The sequence below is a fragment of the Phacochoerus africanus genome, chromosome 11, assembly GCF_016906955.1.
Source record: "Phacochoerus africanus isolate WHEZ1 chromosome 11, ROS_Pafr_v1, whole genome shotgun sequence".
Lineage (NCBI taxonomy): Eukaryota > Metazoa > Chordata > Mammalia > Artiodactyla > Suidae > Phacochoerus > Phacochoerus africanus.
This window is the reverse complement of record NC_062554.1, coordinates 102,983,200-102,997,765: the sequence shown is the minus strand read 5'-3', so window position 1 is coordinate 102,997,765 and position 14,566 is coordinate 102,983,200. Positions and strand designations below refer to the sequence as shown.

Sequence of the window (14,566 nt, the reverse complement as noted above, 5' to 3'; positions counted from 1 at the left end):
GATATGGACCTCATGGAAAGGCTCACCATTGATTAAAACAAACACCTCATCCACTATAATAGGAGGAAGGCAGAAAATACTGGTACAGTGGTTGAAAAGATGAGGACATTACTATGTTTCTGTTTTTCTTTCTTTCTTTTTTTTTTTTTTTGTTCGTTTTGTCTTTTTGCCATTTCTTAGGCTGCTGCCATAGCATATGGAGGTTCCCAGGCTAGGGGTCAAATTGGAGCTGTAGCCTCCGCCCTAGGCCAGAGCCACAGCAACGTGGGACCCAAGCCATGTCTGCAACCTACACCACAGCTCACTGCAATTCGGGATCCTTAACCCACTGAGCAAGGCCAGGGATTGAACCTGCAACCTCATGGTTCCTAGTCGGATTCGTTAACCACTGTGCCACAACGGGAACGCCTATGTTTCTATTTTTCTTAACTATATGTGATGCATTGTTAACTTCATAAGAATGAACTTGGACATATGATTATATGTTAAAATTCCAACAATTTTTAAAAATAACCCAATGTTTTTATAAATAATGATAATACAGAGAAAGTTATTAAAATAGCACAAATTCTGAGACGCAAATTCTGGACTGTTTTGTTGCAAGATAGTGTTAAGGCATTCTGTAGATACCTGCTTTAGCAGAGAAGTAGAGATGCCTTGTATTATATTGCAGTGCATATATGTCGTGAGCCATAGGACAAGCTGTAAGCCAGTAGGCCAGAAATGTTACTGATAAAAGTATTCATCATTATGTACTGTGGGGTTGACTAAATAACCAATAATAATGTAAATGACAGTAAACAGTAAATAAATGTAGATTTATTGTAATCATTTATCAATTTATTTGTCAATTTAAAATCAAGAACTGACAATCAAGACCAGCTGGAAACAATACTCATGAGGTATCTTTAACAAAACATAACCTGGAGTTCCCGTCATGGCGTAGTGGTTAACGAATCCGGCTAGGAACCATGAGGTTGAGGGTTCGGTCCCTGCCCTTGCTCAGTGGGTTAACGATCTGGCGTTGCCGTGAGCTGTGGTGTAGGTCGCAGACGTGGCTCAGATCCCGCGTTGCTGTGGCTCTGGCGTAGGCTGGTGGCTGCAGCTCCGATTCAACCCCTAGCCTGGGAACCTCCATATGCTGAGGGAGCGGCCCAAGAAATAGAAAAAAAAAAAAAAAAAAGCATAACCTGTCCTTACCCGAACTTGGCGAAGTGTAATTCTTCTTGGTGCAGTAATCTTGGTGAGTGTAATTCTACATGGGAGCCAGATTTCCTAGACATTTGGATTGGGGTCATCAATAAATTCTAGAAGTTCATCAATTTTATTTATGAATACCACACTTTAGGAGGCTACTTGTATCCTTGATGTGGGTAAAAAAATATATATATAGAATTTCCTCATTTGCCAGTAAGAACCAAAGAAACAGTTTAACTTTTTAGATCTGTTTAAGTCCATCCGTGGTTCTCAGGCCGTACTTTTATAGACATCAATCTAAATTATCTTCCCTCCTTCAGCAATTTGAAAAAAATCCCTGCGAAATTGCTGCTTTTGAGTGAAGGATTGCGATTACATTGGAAATGGTCTTAAAGAGAGCGAATGGATCTGCAAAGGAGAGGATAATTTGCTTTTTTTGTTTGGGTTTGTCTTTCCTTTCCAGTTTTAAATTTCAGCTTTGGCAATTAAAGATCTTTAAGAGGGAAAAGAAAGAAGTACCTGTTGCAGGTGGTACCTGCTTATCATTGTCTCCTCGCTGCATCAGAGGTGCTTTGAGGTATGTGATAGGTCTGCACCTCAGCATCTGGGAGCAAGGAGTAGGGGATTAAACACCTGGGCACAAAGACATTAATTAACTCTTTCCTTCCCTTATCACAGACAGAGTCAAGCAACCATTGTCAGCCTGGCAAAAGTAAATCTTAGTCTGCTGACCAAATCCTATGTGACAGTGGGGCTGCAGTTTGAAGAGTTTATGTAAAGGACAAATATACCCAGTCTACATGGAACAACTATACTCGGAGTGGGAGTTGGAGAATCATTTATTCATTGGCTTGGCATCATTTAGGATGCTAGTTTGATGGGGGTGGCCCCAGAGGGAGGCAGATATGCAAAGCCAACTGCTTCTCTTGGGTGGTGCTTATTCCAGGAGGGAAGTTTCCTTGATGTGCACAGTGCCTCTCCTCTGACTGGCCTTTCCTATCCTACAGCCCAGTGCTGGTCTCTCAGTTATCTGCCCCTCTGTTGGAGACCCTGTGGCTTTGGGGCCATCTTTTCAAGTGGAAACCTTTTAACATAACCCTGGGCTAGTTCTGTTTTCCAGGGGACACATTTGGTCTCTAAAAACTGTGCACCTTTATCCCACTAGGGATGGAAGTACAGCTTTATCCTGAAGGGACTGAGAAATTGTTGAAGGATTATAAGTAGCGAGATTCAACCCGTTTGTAGAAAGAGCCCTGGCAACCACATGGCTGGGTGAGGTCATGAGAGGCTGGAGGCAGGGAGACCAACTAATCATTCTTGCCAAGTTCTGGAAGAGCTACTCAGAGTCTGTTGACAATAGAGAGGAAGGAGATGTGTTCAGAAGATATTAATAGTTTAGGTACAAAAGAATTTAAAGATTAAGTGAGAAACAGTAAGTCCACCTGCCAGGTGCTTTTCTTTTTTATGTTGCATCATAAAGTTATCTCACAACATTGAGATGGTAACGTGAGAGAATAGACAGGAGAGGAGTCATATTGGTCATCAAAGTCATATTGGAACACTTTTATTTTAATAGTTATCAGCTTTCCTTCTCTTAATTTGTAAGCGATTTGCATGGGATTGCTTCTGTAAGGAACTTTATTTATTTATTTATTTATTTATTTAACGGCCGCACCCGCATTCCCAGGCTAGGGGTCTAATCAGAGCTGTAGCCACCAGCCTATGCCACAGCCACAGCAATGACAAATCCAAGCCGCATCTGTGACCTACACCACAGCCCCCAGCAACGCTGGATCCTTAACCCACTGAGCAAGGCTGGGGATCGAACCCATAACCTCATGGCTTATAAGGAACATTTTTGGTTATCTTTTGTTCTGTCTTTTTCTTTTTCAGGATTCACCTTGTGCATTTTCTTTTAAGTACTTACAGTGTATAAAATATAAAGGTGTAGCACATAAATACCATTGAAATTCTTTAGGCTAGTTGGAACTTTCCTTTGAAAAACCAGATTGTCTGCCAGACTTCCTGCTTGTTTGTGCTGAAGTTTGTCTCACATAATCTTGGCTGTTTCCATTCCCAGCCCCACAGTTTGATATTTATTTTAAGCAGCTGCTTAAGAAAAGGTAGAATTTGGCACTGATCAAAGTGGCATAAAGTAGGTTTCTGTTTGAGCTCAGTGTTGCTGTGTAGCTTTCTTTTCAGGAGCCTTTCTTCATGCTTTTTCATCTATGTTTTAGCTATGAGAATAAATCTAGGAAAGCTGCTGTTTGGCCTTTTTAACACATTGCCAGCTTTGGCAATTGCAAACTAACTGGTGTTGTACTAAACACCACTGAAATAAAATAAATGCATCTGATTAAAGCTTGGAACTCCTGAGTACTACAAATGTACAAACCATCAACAGATGCCATTTGCTGAAACAAAGGCTCCGTAGCAGATGGATGAAAGTTAAACATAAATTGCACTATTTCTTTTTCTTTGGGTTCATTTGTTTTTAATTGAGTATTAAAAAACCTGCTATTGAGTTACAGTAACTTCTGGCTTATGTTTCATGGCTGTTTGGGGGAATCTAAGAAGATCTTTGAAATGAGTCAAACTGCTTTATTTTATGAATTCATTGGACATGTAGAAACCAATTCTTATCAGACTTTTAAAACTTTCTTTGGTATTCTTAGCTCCAATTTTGAAAATAATTGTGAAAAAAAACCAATTACCAAATATTCACAAGGAGGCATAATGCCTCTTTTAAATCTTAAATATTGGGCTATAGTAAAATGATATCAATCGTGTCTCTAATAGTTCTCATTCATTTAGTACTTGAATTTGTATTACTTTAGTCCACCTACTGCCTCATCATTTAAATAACAAACACAGAAGAAGAATGCTGTTTTTATTCTTTATACAGTTGAATGAAATATGCCATTTACTGCAATCATTATTGATATTAACTTGCAAGATACATAATGGCATTATTAACTATTCCATAATATTTAAATACATCTTACAATATTTAAATATTTTAGATATTTCTTTACAGTATAAGCATGCTAAGTGCTTATATAGTAATTTAATTTAGAAGTTCGTGTATCTCTAAAGAGATCTGCAATTTGCCTTTTATTTGACTCTTAAAATTATTTATCAAATAATATTCATCAGAATAGATCACAAGAAATTTTAGCATAGTTGGAATAATGGAGACATGATCAGGTAACTATCCGAGTGATTAGAAAATTATCTAAATTTTTATTTACTTATTTATCAGGAATAATAATAATATTATACTTTTTTTTAACCTCTGAATTTTACTGTTATTGCTATTTACAGGTTCAGGTTCATGTCGCTTTAGTTATTCAGATCCCTGCATCATCGTGTCCTATGCCAAGAATAATACTGCAGACTGGATTCAGCTTGAGGAAATAAGGTTTGTTATCATTTAAAAACTCTTTTCATAAATTTTGATGTAGATGGGTTTCTACTTCTCTCTATATCTTCATTCTACCACTGGCTTTATTCCTCATGCTTAAAAGTAATCTGGTTGGGAGTTCCTGTTGTGGCTCAGTGGTTAACGAATCCGACTAGGAACCATGAGGTTGCGGGTTCGATCCCTGCCCTTGCTCAGTGAGTTAAGGATCCGATGTTACCGTGAGCTATGGTGTAGGTCACAGACGCAGCTCAGATCTGGTGTTGCTGTGGCTCTGGCCTAGGCCGGCAGCAACAGCTTCAATTAGACCCCTAGCCTGGGAACCTCCATATGCCGTGGGTGCGACCCTGCAAAAGGCAAAAATTAAAAAAAAAAAAAAAGTGCTCTGGTTGTTAATTATATTGAATTACACGGATGCACATATTATAACTCGCTCTGTTTGAAGAAGATATTGTTCACAGTGTTATTTTCCATTCAGTACTTCCCACGATTGGTAGTAACTATAACAAACTATTTATTTTTGGTCAAAATATGCTTGAGATAATTATCTTTCTGATGGAATCCTCCACAAAATAACCTCACCACCAATCTCTCTAGGTGGCCTGTCTGTGGCCTGGTTTCTAGGCCTAGGAAAATATCAGATTATCACCTAAATTCCTTCTGGTGTGTGATGATAATGAGTTAATAGCCTTTTGAATCTAATCTCTAGTTCTTTCATTTTCCTTCTAACTTCCCTAAGGCCAGTTCTAAAATTCCATTATCATAATTGTGATGCGACTTGTTATCATTTATTACATTTTCTTTATTAAAAAAAATGCCTTCATAAGAAAGTGAGGTAGGATTCTTGAAGAGGAAAAAGCACATTCAAGTTGGAAATATCTGATTACATTTAGCAAAACTCAGATTATGTTAATTATTTCTGCGTAGTTTAAATCATAAAATAAAATTCAAAATGGATGCTTAATGCAGGTATGGTGAGGTATTTAAAGGACAGAATACCTTGAAAGTCGTTATTCTGATCACTTTAGTTCTTAAATTAATAAAGAAGAACCTTTTCCATTAGTTTTATGGCAGTTTCCTTTTTTCTCATGCTATTTACCTTACATATCTCCATATTGAAAGAATTGTGATTTATTTGGGGGAGAAGAGTGAATATTAGGTTCTTAGTCTTCAGTACTAAACCAGTTTCTCCAGAGTTTCTAAGAGTATTTCAAATAAATTAAGTCTCACAAGTTCAAGCTGTATTTTAACCAAAAGCTGAGAAAAGTGATCCTAACTCATGGATTTTAATAGATTGTCTCCCTCTGAGGCAGAACAAAATATAATTTATACGGACCTGGTACAAGCCAAATTCTGACATTCTGTGCCAATTGCTAATTTCATAACAGAGTATTTTGCTTTTCCTTCTAGTTTCTAGTAGTTATTATAAAAGTGCATTCAGGAGTTCCTGTCGTGGTGCAGTGGAAACGAATCCAACTAGGAACATTTTGGGTTTGATCCCAGGCCTCACTCAGTGGGTTAAGGATCCGGTGTTGCCATGAGCTGTGGTGTAGGTCACAGACGCGGCTCGGATCCTGCGTTGCTGTGGCTTTGGCGTAGGCCGGCAGCAACAGCTCCAGTTAGACCCCTAGCCTGGGAACCTCTATATGCCGTGGGTGCGGACCTCAAAAGACAAAAGACGAAAAAGAAAATGCATTCATTTTAAATACTGATTTATATAAATGGTTTTTTTTTTGTCTTTTGTTGTTGTTGTTGTTGGCTATTTCTTGGGCCGCTCCCGCGGCATATGGAGGTTCCCAGGCTAGGGGTTGAATCGGAGTTGTAGCCACCGGCCTACGCCAGAGCCACAGCAACACTGGATCCGAGCCGCGTCTGCAACCTACACCACAGCTCATGGCAACGCCGGATCGTTAACCCACTGAGCAAGGGCAGGGACCGAACCCTCAACCTCATGGTTCCTAGTCGGATTCGCTAACCACTGCGCCACGACGGAAACTCCATATAAATGGTTTTAAGCAAAGGAGCATGAGTATTGGAAGTTTTACTCATGCCTCTATTTTTTTTACCTTTCTAATAGTTGTATATCACACTTTAGATAAATTGCAGTACATATTTCTTGCTGCAAAACAGCTCCATCCTTTGGCTATGATAAATAGTGAGTAGATACATTTAATTACAAGAAAAAAGATCACATTCAGCTAATTCCATATATTTTTCAGTAAATGAGACTTTTAGTTTTAGGCCTTGCACCAAACTATCATGCTATCATACAAAGTAATGCAAATTTTTCTTAGCATTACTGATCAGAGTGGACATATTTTCAATCACTTCTTAAAACTAAAATATATTATCTTCATCAGTTTAAATTCTTTCTAAAGTTAAATACATAGTCATCATTAAACATTTTAAAAGAAAGGGAGAATTGATTACCTCAAAAGGTAAGGTACACCATCTATAACCTACATTGACAATTCTACAGATTTATATGCGCTTCATTGGTGAGTGAAAAATATGGCTTTTCTCTAGTCCTTTAAAAACTGATTTATAGGAAGCCCAGGGTACTACTAGTTTGCATTTTAGTACCACTTTTAATCTTGGCTAAAGCCATCATTTTTACTGTAACGGGTTTCTATTTTAGTAGAATAAAACATTTAATAAAAAATACTTTATTAGATAGCTAAAGGACCTAGATTCCAACAGATGTAATGTAAAAATCATGTTAAGAGTTCCTGTCTTCCTGTCATGGCTCACTGGAAATGAATCTGACTAGTATCCATGAGGACCCAGGTTTGATCCCTGGCCTTGCTCAGTGGGTTAAGGATCTGGTGTTGCCATGAGCTGTGGTGTAGGTTGCAGACACAGCTCGGATCCCCCATTGCTGTGGCTCTGGTGTAGGCAGGCGGCTACAGGTCTGACTTGACCACTAGCCTGGGAACTTCCATATGCCACCAGTGTGGCCCTAAAAAGACAAAAATAAAAAATAAAGAAATAATTAAAAAATAAAAATCATGTTAAATTATGTTTTTAAAGATTGATCTGCATGGAATTGTAAAGAAGTGTGAATGAGAGCATTTAATTCTCATGGCAAACCTCACATTTTCAAAACAAAAATATACCTGTTTACTAGAAATAAAATACTAGGAGTTCCTGCCATGGCTCAGTGGAAATGAACCTGACTAGCATCCATGAGAACACAGGTTTGATCCCTGGCCTTGCTCAGTGGATTAAGGATCCGACATTGCCATGAACTGTGGTGTAGGCTGGCAGCTGTAGCTTCGATTAAACCCCTAGCTTGGGAACCTCCATATGCCTTGGGTGCAGCCCTAAAATAAATAAATAAACAAACAAACAAATAAAAAATAAATAAATAAAATAAAATGTTAAGATTGGTTATGAGATTCTTAGCATACAGTGATCTCTGATAGATGCAACATTTCTAAGAATTAAAATTAAGATAATGGTTTTACAGTTTTTCTCCTTTTCTTCTTCTTAGTATCATATATCATATAAAGTAAATGGTTTTAGAGTGAGTGTCTGCCGTGCACAAAAAAACTGTGCTGGATACACTTTGATTTTTTTACAGGAGCCGTGGCAGTGTGCACCACTTTCTCTTCAGTTATTCCTTTACTGGCTTATGTGAATATACTTACTGCCTGCCTTTGTTAAAAGCAAAGCTCTTTAAGACATGCAACATTTAAACTCTCATCACTCAATACCTCATGGATACTAGTCATCAGCCCTAAGTTCTTGGGTTTGATGAATATCTTAATAATCAACATACATTAAAAGGTTTGAGGGAGGTTCTATTGTGGTTCAAAGATAACAAAGCAGACTAGTATCTTTGATGATGCGGGTTCAATCCCTGGCCTTGCTCAGTAGATTAAGGATCTGGTGTTGCCATGAGCTGTGGTGTAGGTCATCGACGTGGCTTGGATCCCGTGTTGCTGTGGCTGTGGTGTAGGCCAGCAGCTACAGCTGCTATTCAACCCCTATAAATGGTTTGAGGGTTATGGTATTGTAAGTATTTAACTGTAATGTGTATAATATTTTTAAGATCGTAGAACCACAGTGTTAATTAAGAAACACAATGGATCTATAAGAAAGATGAAGTGAACACTGTGGAACTTTACTGTGGCACTAATTCTCATTTCGCCATGCATTCCAGAGCCCCTTCCAATGTCAGCACGATCATCCATATCCTCTACCTCCCTGAAGACGCCAAAGGGGAGAATGTCCAGTTTCAGTGGAAACAGGAAAATCTCCATGTGGGTGAAGTGTATGAAGCCTGCTGGGCATTAGATAACATCCTGGTCATCAACTCGGCTCACAGACAAGTTATTTTAGAAGATAATCTGGATCCAGTAGACACAGGCAACTGGCTTTTCTTCCCCGGAGCTACAGTGAAGGTTGGATCTCTCTTTTATTCCTTTTCTTCCCACTAAAAGCCAAAGCTAATTAAACCAAATTGTACAGGGATAGCTATTTTACGAAATCTATTGAAAGGAATAGGTAACATTCTTATTTACCCTCCCCTGTAAGAATGGAAAATCATTTATTCATCCCTTTCACAGGTCTTTTTGAAGCCCATGTTGCCACGTACTAGGCTGCACCTAAAGAATATATCCACAAAAGGCAGATATGTCTCTTCCCTTTATTGGATGTTGGTTTGGTAGGGGGGTTAGATGTGTCAGCATGCATATACAAAGCACTATAATTGTTATGACCTGCCAGGAAATTTTAGAGTGCTGTTGAGGCACAACATCTGGACTTGAGATATTAGGTAGGCCAGCCAGAAGAATAAGGATCCAAGCAGAGAATGAAGGGCAATTTGGAATTGGCCAGGTGCAAAGGATAGAGTTTCTAGACTCATCGATCACGTATACAAAGGCTGGAAGGTGACAGCACAAAGCAGAGGCCTTGGACAATGTTCCAAGTAGTGGTCTCACAGATTTTGAGTTAAAACTGTGATGGGGGAGTTCCCATCATGGCTCAGCAGAAAGGAATTTGACTAGCATCCTTGAAGACGTAGGTTCAATCCCTGGCCTAGCTAAGTGGTCCGGCATTGCTGTGAGCTGCGGTGTAGGTCACAGAGGCAGCTCAAATCTGATATTGTTGTGGCTGTGGTGCAGGCCAGAGGCTACAGCTCCAATTCAGCCCCTAGCCTGGGAAACTGTACAGCCCTGAAACAAACCAAAACCAACCAACCAACCAACCAAACAAAAAACACTTGTGATGAAACTTTAAGGTCTTGCAAGCTGCTGAGTTTTAACTTGATCGTGAAGGTTATGATAAGGAGTTACTGAAGTGCTCTGAAGAGTCAGATAATTAGATTTGAGTTTTGAAATATTCCTTCGAGGATGGAGGATGCAATGGAATGAAAAGAGTATATTCAGGGAAACCAAATAGGAGGCTGATAACAGTAATCCAGTGGGAGATCGTGTTGGCCAGAATTAGGGGAGAGAGGATAGGAAAATGTGGGTGGATTTCAGAGATTTTTAGAAGAGGAAATGGAGAAGGTTGGGGACTGATTGAGTTAATGAGGGAGTAACAAGTGTCAAGGACAAGCTCTAGGCAGCTGGGTGGACAGGATGCCATTCATTGAAACAGGAAACAGGAGGGAGGAGCAGGATTGTGAGAATTGATGAATTCACCTTGGACATGTTGATTTTGATAATGCTGGGAGCAGGCAAGGAGAAACATTTAGTGGGAGGTTAGACGTATGGATCAGAAACTCAGAGGAAGATCCAAAATTGGCAATTAACCACCTTTTGAATGGAAATTGAATTCGTGGACTTGCCTGCCCAGAGAGTGTGTGGAGTAAGAAATTGTGCCTAGGCAGTATTAAAAAACGCCGTTAGACCTTTAACCAGACTCTCTCAAGTTTCCAATATAGAAAAATAGAGATACAGATTGGAGAATTTTTTTAATATGTGACTCACTGGTACAAAAAAGTCCTATGCCACATGGAGATGAGGTCACAGGAGGAGTAGCAAGCAGAATATAAACATATGAAATGTTCACTTTCTTTTAATAATTTATTTGAATTCTAGAAAAATGGCTCCAAATTATTTAGAAAACCTTCAACATAGGAACACTCCTGACACATTCACTTCTTGCTCCAAAAACCAAATTTTGTTTTAAATTGATGGAATTACACCAGTAGAGTAGCATTAAGAACAGGCATTGTGTTTGCTCAGTGTGGGATAACAGCCAGTAAACCTTCTGGAAATTTGTTCTGACAAAGACTCAAAAACCTTGGTCCCTTTAAAGAGAGTTCATGGATTCCTTTCAGATAGGTATAGAAAAGAACCTCTAAGAATATTCCATGTCGTAGCTTACTACCACTTGATTAAAAGATGGATTTCTGGGGGTTCCCTGGTGGCACGGTGGATTAAGGATCCGATGTTGCCACTACTGTGGCTTGGGTCACTGCTGTGGCAAGGGTTTGATCCCTGTTGCCATTTTTCCACATTGGCGAGAAAACATGGAAATCCAGGATACACATGGAAATCTCAGGGCTTGGGATTCACATCCTTTTCCCCTGATGATCATTTGGTGATCTTTTGTTCTCAGTACCATTTACTGTGTAAGTGTACTTTTTATGACTTATTTTATAAGCCATTCATTGTATTAATCTAATTAGCTTTTGGGTTTCTTCATGCATTATACTTTCATATTACCCATGACAAAAACCCGTGAAGTGTGGTTTTGCTTCATAGTAATGGCTGATTAAATTACAGCCTTGTGTGGAGTAGATTTTTGCTTTTTTTTTTGGATTTTTGCTTTTTAAACCTCTCATCCTCATGAGCTTACTAATCACATGTTTGAGACTTGCCTAGTTACCTATGCCTATTAAGCAAAAAAAAAAAATATTGTAGTAACGACTTATAGAAGGGTCTTTGGCTGTCACATAGAAATTTTTTTCTGATGTTTCTTTTTAAAATGTCAAAAAAGTGCAATGATAAAAATCTAAGAGTTTGGCATTTTAACTCATTTGCATGACCAACCTTTTGCTCTTTGGCTCAAACATCTGAGCATGAAAACCTTGCTTTTGCCAAGTGCTTTGGCATTCTAGAAACAAAAATTGTTTATTTAAGCTGTATGCAGTTTCTCCATCAAATAATATTTCTGTACCGGGTGGCCTCTGAGATGAAAACTGAATACAACCAATTAATTAGAAAGTGTAATCTCAGTGTCCTATTGGTCATAGGACATGTTTTAAACATCGCTCTATTTTGGACTTTTTAGTTTTAAGGGCTAAGTTTGTTTGTTCAATCTAGGTGTTATCTTTTCTGTGTTCATTAAAAGTCTCCAAGATGTTTACATCTTAACTAAATCAAAGATTGAGTCTAACAGCAAATGAGAAGTGTGCGTCATTACAAAGTAGAGTTTATCCTTGGAAAAATGTCCAGAGATAAGATATTCATCAATTAAGTAATAACAACCACTTTTTTGTTCAGTTATTATTCTAGGGACTTACTATTCCAAGTGTACATGTGCAACATTATATGTATATAATGTTATATTTATATATAAATTTGTTTTATGTATTTATATATATCATATAGAAATACCACATTCTATGTATTTACATATTTATATAAATAATAGAATCACATATAAATACATAATGTTTGAAATTTCATGTAGTTGATCTTTATAAACTATAAAAAGGTGCTCAATTAACCCCATTTTATAGATGTGCAAAATAGACGTGGAAGTGCTGAGTAACTTGTCCAGAATGCACCTCTTACCAGTGGCAGAGCCAGGATTCGGATACAGGAATCCAACTTCAGAACTCTTTTTTTTTTTTGCCTTTTTATGGCTGCACCTGAGGTGTATGGGAGTTCCCAGGCTAGGGGTCGAATTGGAGCTACAGCTGCTGGCCTACACCATAGCCACAGCAATGTGGTATCCCAGCCATGTCTGAGACCTACACCACAGCTCATGGCAGTGCCGGATCCTTATCCCACTGAGTGAGGCCAGTCATTGAACCTGCATCATGGATACTAGTCAGATTCACTTCTGCTGAGCCATGATGGGAACTCTCTCTCTTTTTTTTTTTTTTTTTGCAACTTCACAACTCTTCTTCTCAGTTGCCATGTTACTTTGCTCTTATAAGTAGTAAATATAAACTGACATGCTCCCTATTAGTCCCACATTTCTTCCCAATAACCATTTGTTAATTTATCTGCCTGTTTTCTTCCCCACCACTCTCCAGCTATAGGCCAAAAGATTCTTATTTTTCTCATATTTCCTGATCTTGCTCCAGCTTTATTCCATTTGTGCTGCACAGTTCTTTCTCTGGAAGACTGGTTTTCATACGTTAGAATTTAGTAAATTCAGGCCAAGCACCAGTAACCTCTTTCTCTTCCACACTGCAACAGCTGGCTTTGTTTTCACAATCGTAGTCACTGGTCTATCATTGCTGACCTAAAGGAAACTTAAGGAGATTTAAAATATTTTCCTTCTGGAAGTAGGAGGCATTTGCAGTAAACTGTACAGGAGGTGAAATAGAGGGGGATCAGGGAGACACCGAAGAAAGAGAAATCGAGAAATCGAGAGCCTTGTGGTAGCAGACTGCCTGTGATGAGGACATGGGAGCCAAGGATCACAGGAAGGGATGCCACTGACAAAGGCGGTTACATCATTCCTTAGCAGAAATTACATCATGCCTTTGATGGAGTATGCACTTCACACCCCGTGCCTTTGTCAGTTTTCTGTGTAGGTCTAGAGGAGACAAGCCAAACTCCCTAGCATGTAATTCAAGGCCGTTTCCAATCTAGGCGTAGTCTCACTTGTCATCCTTGTCTCCTTCTCTGCTGTGCTCTAGCCCCACAAATACAACTCAGAATTTCACACTCCCACCCCATATAGACAGGCTTTTCCACCTTCCTTTTTTTCTATGCCCTGTAATTCCCCAGCATCCTTAATCAAGGGCCCAGTTCAGGTGTCATTGCCTGTGAAGTTTTTCAGAGTTAATGTCTGCCTCCTCTCTGTGCTGCTATAACCATGAGGTTGAACAAATCAGACTTGAGGGTGGCGACTGGCTACAAAGAGGTTCAGTCTTCTTCAGCGGGGACTATTCAAAATCAAACAGCTTTTTTTTTTTTTTTTTTAATCTCTTTCTCTTTTTTTCCACCAAAGCTAAGGCAGGTCTCAAGGCTGCTGATAGATCAAAAAAGCAATCAATCCCTTTAGGTCCCCAGTCTCAGTTCAGTAACACCACATGGTTCACTGTAAAAGGGCGGACTCCAAGCTCCAACCATAGCCTCTCGTCTTCTCCAGCTTAGGTCTGGGTCAGTTCCTTCTCCCTCCTCACTACTCGCTGTGAGTGTCAGCTTTGAACCCTCCAGCAATGGGTCTGGAGACACGAGAAGAAGTAAGGAGCAGGTATTGTTGTGAGCTGGAATTATTGATCCCTTCATCTGTCAAGTGATCAAAGCTAGCTCCCTCTTGAATCTACCCAAAGGCTCTGTGGAAGCGTTCCCATTTAACCAGAACTGGAGCTTTCTCACCCGTGGGTCTTCAGTGCATCTCTCAGGTTGTGTGTATATCCACTTCTCACCACTGGGCCCCTGGCTCATGTCCACAAGCTCTTTCTGCTGAGGGCTCTTTGCCCCTAGGGAGCCCTTGGGGCCAGGATCTTAGGCAAACTAGACTGCCTCTTGGGTGCATTGGCCCAAGCCAAGTCAATGGTAAACCTTCACCTTGGATCCATCGTTGAGAGGAGAGTAGCTAGTTACTTCTAAGTGCAGCCCTCTTGTTACCCAGCTGCCTGCCAGGCAGCTCCAGACCCTAATCTAAGCCCATGTAGCCTCCCGTTCAAGGGGTGTCCTTGAAGTCCTGAGCACCAGGCCTGAGGCAAGGGGAATGCAGCCTCCCCCTGACAAGGACATGGTCGTGACCCGACCCACAACAGCCCTCTCGAAAAAAATCATCACTCTG

General features: G+C 39.6%; 1 protein-coding gene across 3 annotated transcripts in view; it reads left to right on the top strand.

Annotated features, from left to right (window-relative positions):
* Positions 1-14,566, top strand: part of RELN (reelin) — a 500,685-nt gene that overhangs the window by 278,554 nt on the left and 207,565 nt on the right. For all 3 annotated transcript variants that reach the window (XM_047752963.1, XM_047752962.1, XM_047752964.1), the window contains exons 9-10: positions 4,522-4,618; positions 8,784-9,024. In XM_047752963.1, the coding sequence (XP_047608919.1) occupies positions 4,522-4,618; positions 8,784-9,024 (338 nt within the window). The remainder of the gene's footprint in view (positions 1-4,521; positions 4,619-8,783; positions 9,025-14,566) is intronic.